A 19666-nucleotide genomic window follows, 5' to 3' on the forward strand; every position below is an offset into this window, starting at 1 on the left:
AACTTTGGCAATCACATGATGATGTTTCTTAACATGGCATTGTGAAGGATTTGGGGATTTCATCATCTACAGGACATGATGTCATTAAAATGTTCAGAGAAGCCAGAGAAATATTTAAAGCAAGGGACAGGGTTGAAAAAAATATATATATATTTTGGACCTCAGATGGCACTGCATTTGGAATTTGTTGGTTCCATCTTGTATATTGCTCATTATACAATTATATAGGCTATTTATTTTCTTCTATATCTGCTTTTTAATTTAATTTTAGAAAAACATATTTGTCTCTGTGCATGTATTGTCCGGCAGCTCCACCGCTAGCTGAGCTTAGTAGGCTGTAGTGAATGGAAATCTCTCGTCGCCAGAGTTTGAAGTGAGGCAAAAAAACCCCAACCTTATTTGCGGTACTTCTATTCCTTCCTTCCTTCTATTCTATTCTTGCCTATTCACAATGAGTACAATAGGAATGGCACAGTGCTCCCCAGTAAATGATGTCAGCACACATATTCATAGACCCAGAAAACACTTGGCTAGGTCAAAAAATAAAGGAGTTAGCATATTTTAAGGGCTTTCTGCCCGTCTTGGACGCCATCTTGAAAATTGCACCTTTCCAGTGGTCAAACTTTGGTAACTTTTAGTTTGTTACTAAGGACACCTAATACTACAGAAAATAGCTGAGAAACCTTTTTTTCATATATGCAGCCGCTTATATAGTGAATAAAGTGAGTAAAATCAAAACACACTTTATTCATAACATCATCACATCATATAGGTATGGTCCATAGCAAGAAAATGAATGAAGTGTTTCATCAAAAGATTCAATAAAATAGAGTTAATAAAACATGCTCAGACTTGAAACAAAACACATAAATTCATCACAACAGTGTATAGGAGTCATCTACCTCACTTGAGTGGAGCACCCTTGAGTTGATTTGGTTCACAACACAACTGCTGCCACTGGAGAAGTGAGATGGTTAAGGCCTGCCATTTCATCTGATATACACAAGACATGTACAAGATATTGACAGCTCAAACAGAAAAACAGCAATTACGGCATTTGACATCCTCAAACTTTGTGGGGCATGGTGAATTTAGACTGGCTTTCAGGCTAGCTTGAAACATGCCCATAATCTAATCCAAATTACATGTTACCAGACTGATAAGAATTTTGATTCTGATCAGAACATGTTACGATGTCTGGCTATGGCAAACTAAATATCACCCCTTAATGAAACAACTCAGCATATTTCTTAGAACAGTCGAAGTAACTGTCACACTAACTGCTCAGATTAAAGTCTTATAATAACAGTGCTAAAGTAAAAAATAATGCAGGGCCTTTGCCTACGCTGCTGCTACTACTACTACTGCTATACTACAGTACTACAAGCCTACAGTACTACTACTACTACTGCTACTACATTTGATTAACCCTGGACTCACCCTGGAAGTGCATATGATCAGGCTTATTCTGTGGAAATTACACATCTGTATACATATTTTCTGATATTCTGATAGCTACTTCACATGAACAGTAGCCTAATGTTATGAAAGGCCTCTGTGCACATTGAAAAAGCACAACAGCCATCGTCATTGTTGAAATTGTTTTCTGAAAGTCTTGACTAAGTTAAGTGCATCAAGTCCTGGCTTGGCCTCTAATTGTTCAGGGCATGATGGATACGTGAAGGTCACGTTTCAGGCTATTACAAAACTGCAGACAAGCATGCAGCAGCCCATGAGGGTTCCCACTGTAACTGTGCATTCAGACCGAAACCGTCAAAAGCATCAAGAGTGCCGGAAATCAATCATTTTCTACGGAGAGTCGGCGTTACTGGCGTCAAAAGCGTTCTGGGCTTGAGCGTGGCTTCATGGGTGTCACGGGCGTCAAAAAAAAGTTGAGCCTCAGTTAACTTTATGGTATTAAGCTATGACACGGTTCGGCGTCAACCAATCAGAATGTCGAACTCTCAGGATTTCTGCTTGTGGCTTTTTCGAATGTTTCACGTCATGGCTTTGGCGCTTTCGTCGCGCTATGAGCTTCACCAGCAATTTTTAAGCTTTTGACGGTTTCGGTCTAAATGCACAGTAAGTCAGACTTAAAATTCCCTGACTTTTCTCTGACTTTCCCTGACCATAAACAGAATTTCCTTGACCTCCGATATAAAGAAATGGGCAATATTTTAGTGTTTGAAATCCTCTTTGTTCAGCCAACTTTCTTGAAACCTGCATGCATGTTTGCCTGAAGTGACGATATGGATAGTTTGGCTATGTGTGGTACTTTACTACTATCCTATTTCAACTCTCCTTATTTGTGAGTGCACGCATTGAAACGTGAGAGGTATGTATCAACTCGTCTTAGTTAAGGGAATAACATTAATTTGATAGTTAGTTAAGGGAACACAATAATTTGATAAAACGGTGAAGTGTTCCTTTAAAACACACTTATACCATTAAGCATTTAAAGAGTTTATTTAAGTTTAATTTTGTTATGCCTTGTTTGGTTTTATTCCTGCCTTATGTAGTGTATAATTACTTTGATTTGCATTGTTTTTAAACATTTAATTTTTGTTTTGTTTGGGTTCTGTTTATTCTTTTGTGTATGTAAAGCACATTGTAGGCTAACTATATTCAGAAAAGCGCTCTATAGATAAAGATTATTATTATTATTATTCCAGACATCCCACTTATAAAGCCTGACATATGTGAACATAATCACATACAGCCCAGAATATCCTGAAATAGGAAGATATACACTATATTGCCAAAAGTATTGGGTCACCGGCCTTGACCCCCATATGAACTTCGGTTACATCCCATTCTTAATCTATAGGGTTTAATATGACGCCGGTCCACTCTTTGAAGCTAAAAGCCTCAACTCATCTGGGAAGCCTTTCCACAAGGTTTTTGTGGTTGTTTATGGGATTTTACCATTGTTCCAGAAGCGCATTTGTGAGGTCACACTGATGTTGGACGTGGCGACTGGCTCTCAGTCTCCACTGTAATTCATCCCAAAGGTGTTCTATTGGGTTGAGGTCAGGACTCTGTGCAGGCCAGTCAAGTTCATCCACACCAAACTCTGTCATCCATGTCTTTATGGACCTTGCTTTGTGCAGAAGTGCACAGTCATGTTGGAACAGGATAGGTGTGAAGTTCATATGGGGTCAAGGCAAGTGACCCAATACTTTTGGCAATATCTTCTAGATCATGGCCATTACAATTAGATTAACTAGCTGAACTAGCTGAACAACACAGACCTGCATAATTGCATGTTATAGCTTATGTTTTGGACTATTTCTGAACTGTGAAACTACACTTTGTGGTTGTGAAGTTAAAGGGAAGCTATAAGCAGGATTTCATCGCAGGTTTTGATTTCGCTTTTCGTTTTCGCTCGTTTTATGCTTGCAGATTTCTCTGTAGAGCTTTAATTACAGCTTCAGCGTGTATATCTTACAAAACTCCTCAATCCGTCATGCCTTTTCATGAGCATGATTGCGAGGCTGGAGACTTTCTGTTACGAAGTGCCGGAAGTGCCACTGACCCAGTGTCACAAAAATTGCGTGTGTGTTTTTTCCGCTCAGAGGCGCTATAAAAGTGTGACGGAGTCATTCAACCCAAAATAAGTCAAATAACCATTCCAATGACTACGAAGCTGATTAGTTAAGGGAAATTAAGCTAAAAAATCTTGCATAGGCCATAATGCAGTAGGCCTATCAAAACTATTCCACTTGTGTAAAATTCTGAAGTGCAAATAGTTTAGGCTAGCCTACAGCAGAAATATTTTAAGTCTCTAACCTCTGAATTCACCTTCACCTTTATTTCATCATGACAACCGACAACAGGTCACATATTATGTCACAATAAGTAAATCCTAAATATTTATTGCTTCGGTAAGTACATATTTACAGCAGTTATTACCATTCTATTTTACCCTTAAATCCAAGTTATTTGCATCGTTGTCGTATGGTAATTTCACAGTAATTGTCTAGAAATTACACATTAATTATTTGTAATATGTGGTTTAAAAATATTATTACCATGAAATTGCATATATATTACCATAACATTACCCACTTATTACTGATCTGTAATGTAAAGTGTTACCAATTTTTTTTAATCTTGATATAAGATGAATAACACAAGTGTACAATGTTTTTTTGCTGTGCTTTCTGTCCTATTACCTCATTTACTGATTTCAAAATGTGCGAATATTGATTGAACTAATGACAGCATAAGGAAATGGTTTTTCAAAACCGAAGAAAGGCGTGACCGGTGAGCTAAATGTGGTGTGAATCGTGTGCATGGAAACCATCAGAGTGAGATTGTAGAAAGACAAAGTGCCCGCTGGCCAATCAAGGAACACACCAATCCGCTGAAAATCTTTAAAAGAACATGACGCCCTGTTTGTACTGAATGTGTCCCTGTAGGCATCCTTGCAACATCTCATACAGAGTATTTGAGAATTGTGTTTCACACCAATGGAAACCACACCAGTCCAATCCACTTCCCAGTAGAAGCGTCTCCCTGATAGACGTTGAACACACTCCACCTGGAGCTGTGAGTCTTGCCTCTCTCTCAACATTTTACCACTTGGCATCCATCTTGTATCAAATGGCCCATAAAACATGTCCATACGTCTACTTCTTGTGGCTTTCTTTCCGTCTTCAGAAAGATCCACTCCATTCCTCTGATGACATGTGAGGTCAACAGCATCTTTAACATAAAACATAAGAGATTGAACAAAAGGTTGCATATAACACTACAGAGGGGTTACCAGGATGCAATCTTTGGGGGGGCATTTGGCTTATTTGTGGTGGCAACAAAAAAAGCATGATCTTTTAGCGCATGGCCACTTGGCAGACTCACAGGGCCCATAGTCTAGGCTCTAGACTAAACAATGTAGTAGTTGTTAAACCAGGTGAATAAATGTATGGGTTTCCCAATATCATTTGTAGTGGTGTTGTGACTGATACATCTCACATTTAATACAATAATATATACAGAATCATAGATCTGTAGCCATTCTATCTATCTATCTATCTATCTATCTCTCATGCATCAGCCAGGAGACATACAGTAGTCGATGAAAAATACATAAGACTATGTGTCACAATTGTTTTGATACTGATTTGGTATTGATTTGATTTGGGAGTCCAACCACACCAGTGGAGATCAAAGACATTACAAGGCATATTCTTCCCCCAACACACGCTTTGTTTGTATTTCAAACATTTTGAAATTCATATTAAGTTTACATTATGATAGGCTAGCCTATGCGTAATTAGTTATATTAAGTTGACTATTTCATATAGATTTTTTTATTTTGACTCACATTTTACATGATTGTCATATTGATTTACATTTAGGCTATCTTTAATGTCATTGAGTGCCTGTCCCTTTAAGAGAAAGTGAGAGCAATTAGGCTTGAGTAATGATATTGGGCTAGTCTAAAATAGGCATAATGCATAGAAATATGTGGAAGCAATGCGTTGATTCTATGTGGTTTAAATAAACGTTCAAAAAATCAAACAATAACAGCACAATATGCATGCAGTGATTATTGTGGGGTGCTATTACATACAGAGCGAAGTTGGAGACCTGTGTATGTGCTGCCTGCAATTTAAAAGCTGGATTACTCGGGAATGGCTTATTGTACAAATGAATGCTTTATAGCCTCGTAGTTGGTAAGGTCTGCCATTTGTTTTGATATGGTTTGCCACGTGTAGATTGAATGAAGAGCTTGAGATATTTTACCGAGGGTAATGTTGTGGAGATGGAATAAAAACGATTAGGCTAGCCTACATTTCATGTAAATTCAGGTTGATTTTCTCGCGAACTGTTTATTACAGCAACTGGTGTTTAATATCATCGGAAAGCTAAGATCGTGCTCTGTCAGGTGATATGCATGTGATATCAGTGTGATTAGAACTTCGTGAGCAATCCAATACAGAAGAATGGGTGTGCATTTTGCACTTTTCGCAGATAATGCGAATGTTAATGCAGGCCTTGCCTAAATTCATATTGATTTTCTCGCGAACCCTTATTACAGCAACTAAGTTCTTAATACCATCAGAAAGCTAACATCGTGCTCTGTCAACAAGTGAAACTATATATTAGTATGACTAGAACTTCGTGAGTAATCCAACAGAGAAGTATGGGTGTGCATTTTCCATTTTTCGCCCGTCGCAGATAATTTCTCTGGGGTGGCAGAGGTTATCTTTGGGGAGGCACTGCCTCCCCCAGCCTCCCCCTAGACATGCCCCTGTAACACTATAATCATGTTAACAAATACCAGTATGCACAAAAAGACCTTGTTAAAAATTAGTTATCTCCCTTAACAATCGGATTCTCTTCTCTGATTGGCTGATGGGGTGGCCATTACAACAGGCTATCTTTGAAGTAGTTTAATTTGTTGGTCGGAGGCGAGCCCCCCACCTCGCCATTATTTCCATCAAACAGGTCACCTTGTCGGCCATTATCTCTTCAATATTTTCAATAATATGAACCTACATTTTTTCAGCCCCCATTTTAGGTGCCTCTCCCCAACATGCTCCATGCTGTAAAAAAAAAGCAAATAAAGTAATAGTTACTTTATATACCATCATTTACATATTATGGACACAGTAAATGAATGCATTGGCCTGGCTTATCACCAGACCAAGCTCAGTCTTTTAAGACTGAACATTAGTCTGGGAAGTCTGCTCTGTATTTTCCCTGGAAGTATTATATATAACTGGAGAGCGTGACTAAGTCCCGCCCTCCATTCAAATGAATGGCGGAGGCTAGGCTAGTTAACCCGGCCAATTCATAGTCAACGCCATATTGAGCACTGGAGCTCCGATCCAGCCCCAGTCGGCTCTGACCATGCGCAAAGTTCAAAAGCTGCAAATGACGCATGGACCTACATTGATTTTTATTGGACATTCTGTAAAAAGAGAGCCATCCTCCAGTTCAGAAGGTGGCGATAATGCACATATCTTGCTTGCCGCATAACAAGAAGAAGAAAAAGTTGCTCGGGAACGCACACCTGAGTCCGAGTGGAATCCCGCACTGAGTAACAATTGGCTGTAGCCGCCGGATAGGTACCCATCCACCAACATGTACGCACGCGCATGAGAGCTCGTGCCAAACACAGATTTTCGTGCACGGAGCTGGTTCTAAATGCTCCATGCGGCGCCATCTTTGAAAATGACGTATGCCGAAGCTAATCTACACAGTCTTGACCCCCTGGTATTTTCTACTGCGTGATGAACGGACATAGTTCAAATGACTCTGTAGCCTATGCAATTGGATAGTCCTTCAACCAATCAGACCAATGATCTGGGTGTACCAGGTGAATAAGCCAGTTTGTGATTGGTCCCCACAGATTTGTAACAGAAGCAGGAGAGATAAATGTCCAGGTTTCAAGCCTGAGGTGCAGGACAAAATTCAATCGCCGGCAGATCGGGCTGGGTTTACAGTCTATCTAGGAATGTATAGCAATGTATGTAAAGACTGTAATTCCTAAACAGCGATGTTTTTGTAATCAACGTTTTGGTGGTGTACAGAGGCAAAATTAAACAAAAATGTGTTACTCTCCAAATAGTTCTGGACCCTGATATAAATACAATGATTAATTTAATGAGATCTGTGAGGGACCGAGCGTCACCCCTAGTATTGGGATGTGTAAGGCTCACTGGCTTGGAGATGGTGGAGGTGGAAAACACAGCAACCGGAGCATAAAGTTGTATCAAAAATATAATAAGGTTTATTTATAATTAACTCAGAATTCTATAAAGCAAAATAATCAAAAGTAAATCAAAATAGCACAATGCTTCAATCTCAAAGCAACAGTACCGTACATAGCCTCGCAACAAGCTAGTACTCACTCTCTCCCCCACAATGCAGAATGAGGCCCTCTTAAATAGGGCAAAGCATTAAACTAAATTGGCCCATTCAGGGATAATTGGAATGTACCAACCATCAGGGTTTGTCAACATTCTATGGTCATGAAAATAATTACAAAAATAGAAAATAAACATTATATGACAAAATAAATATTATTATTAAGCTATCATAACCATATTATACCATATGTACACATCCCATTTCCACCACACGTATACATACAAACATTACAACAAACAGACACCCCTGTGCACAATCACCTGCACCCTCTGCCCCGGGACAGGGAGAAATACTGCCCCTACAACGGCGCGCGCAGCCGCGCAGACACAGTCAACCAGACCGGGAAGCAGGAAGTGTGTGAGTAGGAATATGTATGAGTTAACTGGGATTTTAGACAGAAACAGCGAGTAAATGGGACATGAAATAGTGGGTACCGCACTACATGTCATGGAGGTGGTAAAGTATGAAGTTATGGGAAGTGACAAATGAGTTTTGAGTGTTATGAATGAAATCGCGGACTGACCGCGCTACAAACAAACTAACGCAGATGCGTTAGTGGCGCATAGCTCTTTGCTACTTTTCCCTTCCCTGTAAACACAATCCCCCGTGTTCACAAACAGTACACACATAGTTATCGTGCACATATAACAAGTCCTTTTATAAAGCAGCGTGCGGGTGTATGTATGCGTGTGTGTAAATGTCCAAAGTCTCTCTCCCGCTCTCGCGGGTAACGCCATTCAAAGTCAATGCGGCGGTAACGCCATTCAAAGTCAATGCGGGGGTGCGGACCAGTGAGAAGTGTAGTTCACTTTCTCACAAGATCTCAGCAATCAATGTCCTGCCCTTCAGCCTTTTCAGTTGCACGATTAGTGCAGAATGTCAATCAGCCAGCCCTCTGCTGGAAGACAAACCATTCACCATGCTAAATCAGTAATCTACCTTTTATACCACAATATTATCTTTAACCTACTTCAGCTTCTGTAGATGGCAGTGTGGATCTTCCAGTCTGGCAGACAGCAGCTGTATTCCTGACTCTCCGGGGTGATTGTAGCTGAGATCCAGCTCTTCAAGATGATGGGGATTTCTGATGAGAGCGGAGGCAAGCAAAGCACAGCCTCTCTCTGTGATCTGGCAACCAGACATCCTGCAAAGGAGCAATGCATATTTACATTCATTCAGACATCGTGCAAAGACGTTGGGTGCATTTTTTCTTTTCCTCGGGTCGGGTCGGATTTGGGTCACGATTCGAACATATTTTTGCGGGTTGGGCAGGGCGGGTTGGATCTCCTGAAGAATCGGGTTGGGGCGGGTTTTAAAAAAGCCCATCCGCGCATAACTACTATCTATTTATCTATATACGATAGGCACCCTTGGTCTGATAGTATTTAGCTCTTCCATGTTTGACCATGGGGCAATTGCTCTCTCAGTTAGCATTGCGCTAGCTGAGCTGCACTTTCACTGTTCTGAGCTGCACTTTCACTTTCACTCACCTACAAAAAACAGCCATCGGCTTTCCAATTCACTTTTATAAAAAATTCTCTGATCAGCTAACCCCTCTGCTATTAGATATGTTTATTGATGCATTATCTAAACTGCCTGACTCCCTTAATGAAGCATCCATAACTCTTCTGTTAAAGCCAGGTAGGGATGCTTCAAAATGTGGATCTTATCAACCAGTAAACACTGATATTAAAATACTCTCCAAATTATTGGCTATACGTTTGGAGACATCATTACCGCACATAATATCAACCGACCAGACAGGTTTCATTAAAGGGCGGCATTTATTTTCCAACATTAGACGGCTCATGAATGTGTTGTATAGTCCCTCATCTGAGGATTGCCCAGAAGTTGTGGTGTCATTAGATGCAGAGAAGGCATTCGACCGTGTTGAATGGGATTTTCTTTTTTTTGTTGTAAAGAAATTTGGTTTTGGTAGAACATTTACCAAATGGATCCACCTGCTTTATTCCTCCCTTCAAGCCTCAGTAATCACGAATCAAATGCGCTCCCAAGGTTTTTCTCTGTCTAGAGGTACCAGACAGGGTTGCCCTTTGAGCCCTTTATTATTCACATTAGCAATAGAGCCATTAGCTCTGGTCCTCAAATCAACACCTTCAATACATGGTATACGTAGATGGGGACTGGAAGTTAAATTATCATTGTATGCAGATGATATGTTGCTTTACATATCAGATCCAATACAATGCATCAATACAATTATTTCAGTGTCACATACTTTTGATCAGATCTCAGGCTATAAGCTTAACTTCTCAAAAAGTGAATGTTTACCTGTAAATAAATTGGCTCTGCAAATTCCAGATCATGCGCTGCAATTTCATATTTCTGGATCAGGATTCAAATATTTGGGTATTAACATAACCCCTGCATTTAAAAACCTCTTTGATGGAAATTTTGCCCCACTCATGTCTAAACTTAAACGAGACTTACAAAAATGGGACATTTTGCATCTTATACTTTAGCAGGCAGAGTGAACTGTGTTAAAATGAACGTCCTGCCGAGATTTTCATTTCTGTTTCAATGTATTTCTTTCTTCCTATCAAAATCTTTTTTCTGCCAACTTGATAAAATGATATCTAAGTTCATATGGGGTACTCAGCACCCTAGCATTAGTAAGGATTTCTTACAACGTCCAAGAGCTGGAGGCGGATTGGCTCTGCCAAACTATAGAAGATAATAGCTTCTAAATGGACCAGACCGAACTTCCCAACATCAAATTTTGTGGGTGGGGCGAAATTCAGGCTGCCTTTCCAGTGTAGTGTTTTTTCGATGATCATATGAGTGAGTAATGTACCAAAAGTATATGACCAAAAGATGTGGGAAAATAGACTACTGAAAATTGACAGATTAGAACTCTTTGTTACATGATCATTTGATCGGTAAAAACATGTTTGCAATTTTTACCTGAGGACATGAAGGAAGCAGTTGGGATTCCTCAATCCGGCCGCAAGTAGTCTTACTCCTGCGGTTGGTAAGTCGTTGTCGGACAGGTCTAGGTCTCTCAACTCCGAAAAAGACCACAAGACAGGAGCCAAAGCTGCACAGGAACTCTTGTAGAGGTTGCACTCTTTCAATCTAGCAGGGTCAAAATGTGCACAGGGAACACATGTCCATATTAGAATAGCTGAATTGAGCATAATTTTTAAAACATAAGCAAGGTCAACTGAATGTGTGCCTGCTGTACAGTACATTCCCTAATACTCACCCCAGTGTGTTTAACCGACAGTGGGGACTCATTAGTCCAGTGCAGACCAGCTTAACTCCTTCATCTCTTAACAGATTGCCACTCAGGTCCAGATCCTTGAGACTCGACTGCTGAAGGACCTTGGCCAACGTCACACAGGATGCTTCAGTGATGTAACAGGCACACAACCTGGTGAGAAAATAGGCAAGAGTGTGTAAGAGAACCCACAGGTGCACAACACAGAAACTTTTCATTTGTTTTTTCACAAATATTAGTGAGAATGTGTGGTAAAAATTGTTAATTACATTCGGTTCAAAGCAAACTACTCTGATGGATCTTCCTGCAGTCAGCAGGCCAGTTGCACGCTCCTTTAATACGTGTGAGATCAGTGGTATTTTGTTGTGATTACATTTTAGAGCAACCCTTTATTGTGACATCTGTGCATTTTAGTAAGTATTTTGATGTGACACACATGTTGGGTGAATGGATTATCTAGAAAAGACATGCTTTTAACCTTCATTGAAATAACCTGAACCTTCATTGAAAAGACCTTTGTCTAGGCGAATGCAAAAGAGCGAATGCACTATGCCCTTTTGCATTCGCTCTTTTGCATTCGCTCTTTTGCATTCGCCTAGACAAAGGTGTTCCCTCGTTTCATCGACAAGCAGATAAGGAACATAATACCTCAGTGTTTCCAGCTCACACTGTTTGCTTAAAAGTGCCTGAAGAATTGTCTCTACTCCAGCATCTGTCAAGGGGTTGTAACTCAAGTCAAGATTCTTCAGTTGGGATGACGGCATCTCCATGGCCTCAGCCAGTATGTCACAGATGTCCTGTTTCAATTCACATCCACTGAGTCTATTTAGGAACATAACATAGAATGCTATTAGGATGACTGACTATATCAACTTCTAAATATCAAAGGTCTAATTTCACTTTCTCATCTAGCATCAATATGATATATTTTTGGTGAATATGGCTTCTTCCTTTGGTAAACAGGCAGTTTACAGATTAAAATCTATCAATAAAAATAGGTTAGAATTCTATAAAAATATCTATCTATTTTCAATTGCAATTCTGAAATAGCTGTTGGTAGAGAGCTGAGGCAGCAACATATAATTATTTAAAACCTTGCCAGTCCCTGTAAAAATTGTGCAATTTCACCTTACCTCAGAGTATGTGGTTGTGTGTGGGGTCCCAACAAAATGGCACCCAGCAGGTCCATCGGTTTTGCCTTTCCCAGGTCATTAAAGCTGATGTCAAGACAGGTGAGTTTGCAGTTGGAGCTTCGCAGTCCATCTGCCAGAGCTTCCACTGCAGGTTTCCCTAAATCATTGTGGCTGAGGTCCAACTCTCTCAGACACGAGCCGCTCGACTGAAGAGACTGTGCCAGGGTCTTACAGCATTCCTTTGTCAATGAGCAACCTGCTAGCCTGAAAAATAAAAATGAAAAAACATGTAAAAACATGTAACTGTGTCGAACAAACTTCCTGACAACATAAAATACTAATGCCCTATTTTCCGGACTTGCTCTGGAGTACTGTATAATAGCATCAGTCAAAATATGCCTCATGAAGAGGAGAAAAAACATATCGCATCGGACTAAAAGTCACATCTATTTAGAGGCGATGTAACTTGACACATAGAGGCCAAAAAGATTAATATTAATGAAGAGTAGGAGTGAATGGCAGTGATAAGGAAGGATGCCAAGAGGAAGGCCCCCGAAGATAATTGTAAAGCTATTTACAAAAGATATCGCATCGGACTAAAAGTCACATCTATTTAGAGGCGATGTAACTTGACACATAGAGGCCAAAAAGATTAATATTAATGAAGAGTAGGAGTGAATGGCAGTGATAAGGAAGGATGCCAAGAGGAAGGCCCCCGAAGATAATTGTAAAGCTATTTACAAAAGATTCACTGAACAAAAATGCTGATGTGGTACAACAAAATGTAGCTAAAGGCTGGCTTACATTGTACGATTTTGGTCTGTTTTAACAGTCTGCGACTAAATTTCCAAAATCGGAAAATAATGAGAGTTGCACTGGAATCGCGGCGCGCTACCATCAACTAAATCCTTTAGGCGGGGATCACATTAGCCAGCGGCAAGCGGCAGTGGCAAGTGCAACACAACGCTCAGACCACAATAATACATCCAAAACATTCTATGTCATTCCTAAGTTCAATCTTTGTTGTTACGGTCTTAGACAAATCTGATTGGTTAAAATACCTAAACATTCTAAAACTGATTGTGTGAGCCGAGCGTTGCGCTTCAAAGTTGAACCAAGTTCAACTCTCAGTTTGCTCAACGCTAGCGTTACGCCAGCGTTGTCACCGTTCCGCTGCCGAACCATAGAGAACAATAGGAAACCTGCCGTTTGCCGCTGGCTAGTGTGATCCCTGCCTTAGTGTAAGGTGCCAATCGGTATCCGCCGTTTATTCCGACATACCAGCACTCCGACATTGACGTCCAATTGTCGTAGTGGAGGCATGTCTATGAGAAAAAGTCCCACCACTCCGACATTTTTTTTTTTCATGGTCGCAGTGGCGGTATTTAACTTTTTTTTCAAACAACGTGCCATTCCGATATGAGGTCATTAATAGGCTATTAATGTCATAACTATATCCAATTGTGTAAAATATAGATTCACATTTAAAATGTTATTGTGAAGACTTCTTGATATGGTTATGTGTCTGTTGCGTGCGCTACTCGGGGAAGTGAAAGCAGTTCTGTACAGTACATGGCAAGTTCATTATTCGCGGATTAAGTGGAGCTGAAGTAAGTTATTATTTTGCTGTCACTTCGTCTGTTTTATGGCCTAGAAGGTGTATTTGGTATCTGTGGATAGCTCTAGCTCTCCTCTTTTATCTGACATGCAAGCCATATCTTTTGACCATCGTTTCACGAGTAAATCAAACGAAAGTAGCGGTAGCCGAAACTATATGACATTCTTATTTGTTTGTCACTTCGTCTGTTTGTATAACACAAAAGGATCCATGTGTTTGGTATCGATGGAAAGCTCTGTTTCTCCTCTTTCATTTGATATGCGTGTCATGTCTGTACGATGCCTGGTCCCGGAGTAATTTAAGCGAGAGCAGTGGCTGCGTGGGTGAACGCAGAGCAATAGACTGTAAATATGATATACTTTGATTTAAATTCATGATTATATTTTATTTTCATACTTGATCGTACAGACACGTGTCTAGTCTCGTTGGAAAGCCCCGGCTCTGCCCTTTCATGCAATATAGGTCTCATCTCGATGTGACTAATAATCGCGGAGCAATGTAACAGAGAAGAATGGGTGTGTTTTTTGATGCACTTTGCGTCCGTCGGGCTCATTGACTTGGAAAAAAATAGGATTTGTAAACTGTCGGAATGGGGGTACTAAAATGTGTCGGATTGGCAGCATGTCGAAATAGCAGCATGTCGAAATAGAGGCATGTCTAAATGGAAGCATGTCGTAGTGGTGGCGTGTCTGAGTGGCAGCATGTAACCGTGCCAATCTTAGCGGTTTTAAGTCCGTCGGAGTCAGTCTTTTTCTAGTTTTGCCGTTACAACAATGTCAAACACGTTTGATATTATCAGAAGTCTTTTCAGTCGTGGCTCATGCGAATAGTGACATGAACATTAAAAACCAATAGTGACCTAGCTCCAACACCAAACAGGAAGGGGCAAAATAGGCAACAGCTGTAGCCTATATGATTATAAGTTGTAATACAATTCAATGTGCGTGAATTAAGTGGCCACTTCTAGGGAATTCCAATGTGCAAAAGAACCGCACTCACTGGTTCGTTATCTTTATCTCTTTATTGTAGCACCATGCCTAAAAAACAAACGCGCTTCGGCGTTAAGCCGTCCTCAGTGTGTCAACCCACTGTAGCCTACTTCCATGCAATAACATGGCCTGATAGCCTAGGCTACTGCAGACTAATCATTAGGCTACTTCTATAGGCCTAATCATGGAGCAACAATTTGGGCGAATGCAATGTTCAAGAAAACAGGCACGAGAGGGGAGATGATTTTCTGACGATTTAACAATGAAATTGAGTTGCGCAAAGTCGCGCAGTTTCTGGTAAGTCACTAAATTGGCAACACTGAGCACTGAAAGACCAAGAAAGTGACTTTGAATTGACTTCCAGGTCACAGCTATCGGAAAAAAATAAATAGCCTATCAAAATCAGTTAGCCCTGAGTCCGTTTTTCAAATGTTCTACTTTTGATCTGACCACGAAATCAAAAGTCTGAAAAACAAAGCGTTATTTTCTTCTTCGTATTACATTCATAAACAAATAATGAAATAACAAGTCATTTTTTATTTTTTTTTATTTTTGGTTCTTAATTGAATATCAAATGAACGAAGCATACACGGACGATTTTGCCTCGAGGCTTCGTTTAATTTATGTCACCAAATTATGTCTATTTAAAATGCAGCTGCTATCGTATCACGTCAACATTGTACACAACAGCACTGCACGGCTGCAGTATCACTGTTCCCCTGGACTGCAATTACTGACGCACTTTTCAAATATTTACGGCGGTGCTCGATCTTAATGTTACTTGCTCACTGACAATGGCAGAAAACGAAGATACCGTTGTGCGGATATTGCTAACTTGATTGCTAAACATGAACACTACCACTTGTTATAATGGCAGTATGTGTAACGTGTGTTATTTATCTATAGTGATGAGACATAAGTAACGTTAGCAAAGCACCTAAATCTCACTCACTCTAATGCTCTGTCACACACGCGCGCACACACACGCGCTCACACACACCCACCCTGATGTAGCCTAATAGTCACCGATAAATAAATTCATTAGCATACAGATTTGCTTTACTTAGGCTACTTTTTGAAATTTAGCAAGCATTGTACAAATACGTTTTTTTTTTAATCCTCCCACAGTACATCACAGCAAAGCATGGATAGCTTTGTCCGGAATATCTGAAATGAAATATTTTTTTCGAACACACATATAAGAATATGCATTCCTTATTATAATTATAAACTTTTCTGATATCTGACAGACAAGGATATAGATAAACAACTCTAGCCTACCACTTGGGCTTTGATCTTATGTTGAGTGTAAATAAAAACCTTTTTTAGTAAGGAATAATAGCCAACGGGCTGCTTATTTTTAGAGGCCTTTTACGTTGCATAATACACTATTGATATAGGCCTATGTGTTTAAAAACACAAAAGTCTAATTTATCCGAATACTCGATTAATCGTTGAAAAAAATCGAAATCGATAGAATACTCGATATTCAATAGCTGCGGCCCTATTTACTCCCCTTTCATTTCGGAATTATTCAAAAACATGTTCAATTTCATATATAAGTCGCACCTGACCATAAGTCACAGGGCCAGCCAAACTATGAAAGAGTGACATATAGTTCGGAAAATACGGTAGATAAAATCACTCTATGAGAAGTTGGTTTGGTTATTTATCACAACTGAACTTCATTGAAACTTAAAGTCGGCAAGTAATGCCCCACCTATTACAGTTATTTTGTGGAAATGTCTTTCTAGTCCATTCCTGTGACCTAAAGTTACGTACTTAAGTTATGTACCGCAGCAGTAAAAAATGCCTGAGTAAAAAACAAATTTATAGTCAAATCTGGTGCTGGCGTGGGAGCAAGTGTTACATTTTATTTATCTCATTTATTTAGCACATCACCCCCATACTCAAGAAACTCCACTGGCTCCCTGTCAAAGCACGCATCACATACAAAATCCTCCTCCTCACGTACAAATCACTACACTCACTGGCACCCAAGTACATTACTGATCTCCTCCACCCCTACTCCCAATCACGGTCCCTGCGCTCCACAGGCAAGGATCTACTCACCATTCCCCGCACCAAACTAAAGACCTTTGGTGATAGGGCCTTCTGCGTAACTGCCCCTACCCTATGGAACAACCTACCATCTCCCATCCGTTCTGCCACCTCCCTGTCAATGTTCAAAAAGCACCTGAAAACACACCTCTTCTCTCTGACCTACCCCTCTTAGCCCCCCACCCCCTCCCACCCTCCCCACTCCTACTCTTGTTAAGCGACCTTGAGTATCTTGAAAGGCGCTATATAAATGTAATTTATTATTATTATTATTATTATTATTATCATCTGCCTACTTGCTCCCATCACTGCTGATCCTAGCTGCACCTTGATGTCAATCTAACGTTGAATACTAGTCAATACTTTCAGCAAATACTCTTGTGTGATGATTTGACACGGAATGACCCATGGGTAACATTTACACTGGTCATTTGGACATAGTTACAGTATCTTAAAGCAACACTAAAGCACTTTTCCTCTGTCACACCCACGCTATTTGTTTATCCAGCAAATACCGATGTCCACAGACAAGGTAGAGTATGTTGCATGATTTTATGAAAGTATGATGTATTGCGACATTGAAGCAAGTCAAATTTGTAATTTCTTATATCTCATTTCATTGAACTACAGATACGCTACCCGATCTCGTAAAGTTACATAGTGCGGTTATAGCCGATAGAGGGTCGCGAAGTGAAAGCAGAAGTGCCGTTCACCTTGTTATGAGTTGATGAACCGCTGAAATGATTTTGGAAACATTATTTTAAGGTAAGAAAAACTCTTTAGTGTTGCTTTAAGTTAAAAGTATTTGCTGAATTTGAGCATTGAGTATTTGCTGTACCTTTAGAACTTAAGAATATTTGTTAATCATTAAATCTGCATGTTCTCATCCTAAATTAGATGAGAAATTAGATCAGAAGTTATTAACAGGATTATTACTTACTTGGCACTAATGCAGCGTTCCACGACATGAATAAGTCTTGTCTGACCCTCTCTTGATGTGTTGTACTTCCTGAGGTCAAACTCCTCCATTACCTTCTCTGATGAGGTAATCATGTAGGCCAGAGCTGTGCACTGAGCAGCACTCAACTTCTGATGATACCTGGAGGTCATGAACCACTGAATTTCTTTCACCAGCGAATCGTCTTTCAGTTCAGTGAGGCTGTGAAAAAGATTAATGCAACGTTCTGGTGATAAGGGCTTTCTCTTTTCCTCTTCCTCCTCCTCCTCCTCGTCATCCTCCTCCTTGTCCTCCTCTTTGAGCTTGGTTTTAATGAACTGACTTGTTTTCTCAATGCTCTTTTGATCTCTGGTTGTTTGTAGCTTGAAATGTCTCCACAGACTCTCCTCCACAGAAAGCCCAAGAAGGAATCTGACAAAAAGATCCAGATGCCCATTGCTGCTGTTAAGAGCCTTGCCAATTGCAGCCTTGTGTAAATCATGCAGAGTGTTCACCTCCTGAACAAAATGTATAATATCACATTCATCGTCATCCATGCATGCGACTTCCTCATCGGAGTTATAATCTTCATCCTCATCGTCCGTGTCCGTCTTTTCAACCCACCAATCAGTGGCATAGTCATACATGACTTGGGAATTTGGTCGTGTTGTTTCTTTTATTGGAAATTCGAAAGATCCTTCCGATGCAAATGAATAGAACACATAAAACGCTGCAAGATACTCTTGTATGGTGAGATGGATAAAACTGTACCACTTCTCTCTGATAGTGGGATCCTCCTCTTTAACTACTTCAGTAAAGACCCCTGATTGTATAGACACATCAGTGACATTGATGTCATGCTCGCTCAGGTCACTCTCAGAAAATACTAGATTTTGTTTCTCCAAATTTGCAAAGGCGAGCTTACCCAATTTGAGGATTATCTTCATGTCTGTCTCTGACAGTGGCATTGTTTTGTGTTCGCCGTAGTACTTCTCATCCCTCTTCTGCATCTGATGAAGAAGAAATCGGGTGTACATTGAAGTCAATGAGGTAGGGATGTTTTCGCGAGCAGTGTCCAAGATCTCAGGAATAGAAAACACCATCGCTGAAATCCAACAGAAGACTGGAATGTGACACATGATGTAGAAGCTTCTTGATGTTTTGATATGGGATATGACCCTGTCGGCCAAATTCTCATCAAGGATTTTCTTCCTGAAATACTCCTCCTTCTGTGGGTCACTGAATCCTTGAATCTCAGTCAAACGATGTGTTGTTTGTGTCCAGTCGCTGACTTTGTGGAGTGCTGCCGGTCGAGAAGTTATCCAAATACGTGCAGATGGCAAAAGACGATCAGATTGTATGAGATTTGTAATCAGCGCATCCACTGAACACTTCTTTGTGACCTTAGACACCCTCTTGTTTTTATGGAAGTCAAGAGGAAGACGACTTTCATCCAGACCATCAAAGATGAACAAAATGCTGCAGTTCTCATAGGTCTTTGGGTCTTTGACATCCTTAAGTTCAGAACAGAACTCTTCCAGTAGCTCTTGAAGACTGTACCCTTCATCATCTTCAATCATTGTGTTCAGATCTCTAAAGGGAAGCACAATCATGAGGTCCACATCCTGGTTGGCTTTCTCTTCTGCCCAGTCAAGAAGAAATTTGTGCACTGAAACGGTTTTCCCAATACCAGCAATTCCTTTAGTTAGGACAATTCGAAAATCTTCATTTTCTCCAGGTAAAGATTTGAAAATATCATTGAGGTTGATTGAAATGTCTTCGGATGTTTGTGATTTGGACACACTG

General features: G+C 40.2%; 1 protein-coding gene across 1 annotated transcript; it reads right to left on the reverse strand.

Moving 5' to 3' along the window:
• Window positions 1-3792: 3792 nt before the first annotated feature.
• Window positions 3793-19666, reverse strand: LOC134086334 (NACHT, LRR and PYD domains-containing protein 3-like). The gene is made up of 8 exons (XM_062540019.1): window positions 17864-19666; window positions 12256-12519; window positions 11771-11944; window positions 11108-11275; window positions 10807-10977; window positions 8852-9025; window positions 6505-6551; window positions 3793-4707 (listed from the first exon to the last, which is right to left on the reverse strand). The coding sequence occupies exons 1-8, from the start codon at window positions 19471-19473 to the stop codon at window positions 4190-4192; spliced, it is 3126 nt and encodes a 1041-aa protein (XP_062396003.1). The 5' UTR covers window positions 19474-19666; the 3' UTR covers window positions 3793-4189.

The sequence above is a fragment of the Sardina pilchardus genome, chromosome 1 (genome assembly GCF_963854185.1).
Source record: "Sardina pilchardus chromosome 1, fSarPil1.1, whole genome shotgun sequence".
Classification (NCBI taxonomy): domain Eukaryota; kingdom Metazoa; phylum Chordata; class Actinopteri; order Clupeiformes; family Clupeidae; genus Sardina; species Sardina pilchardus.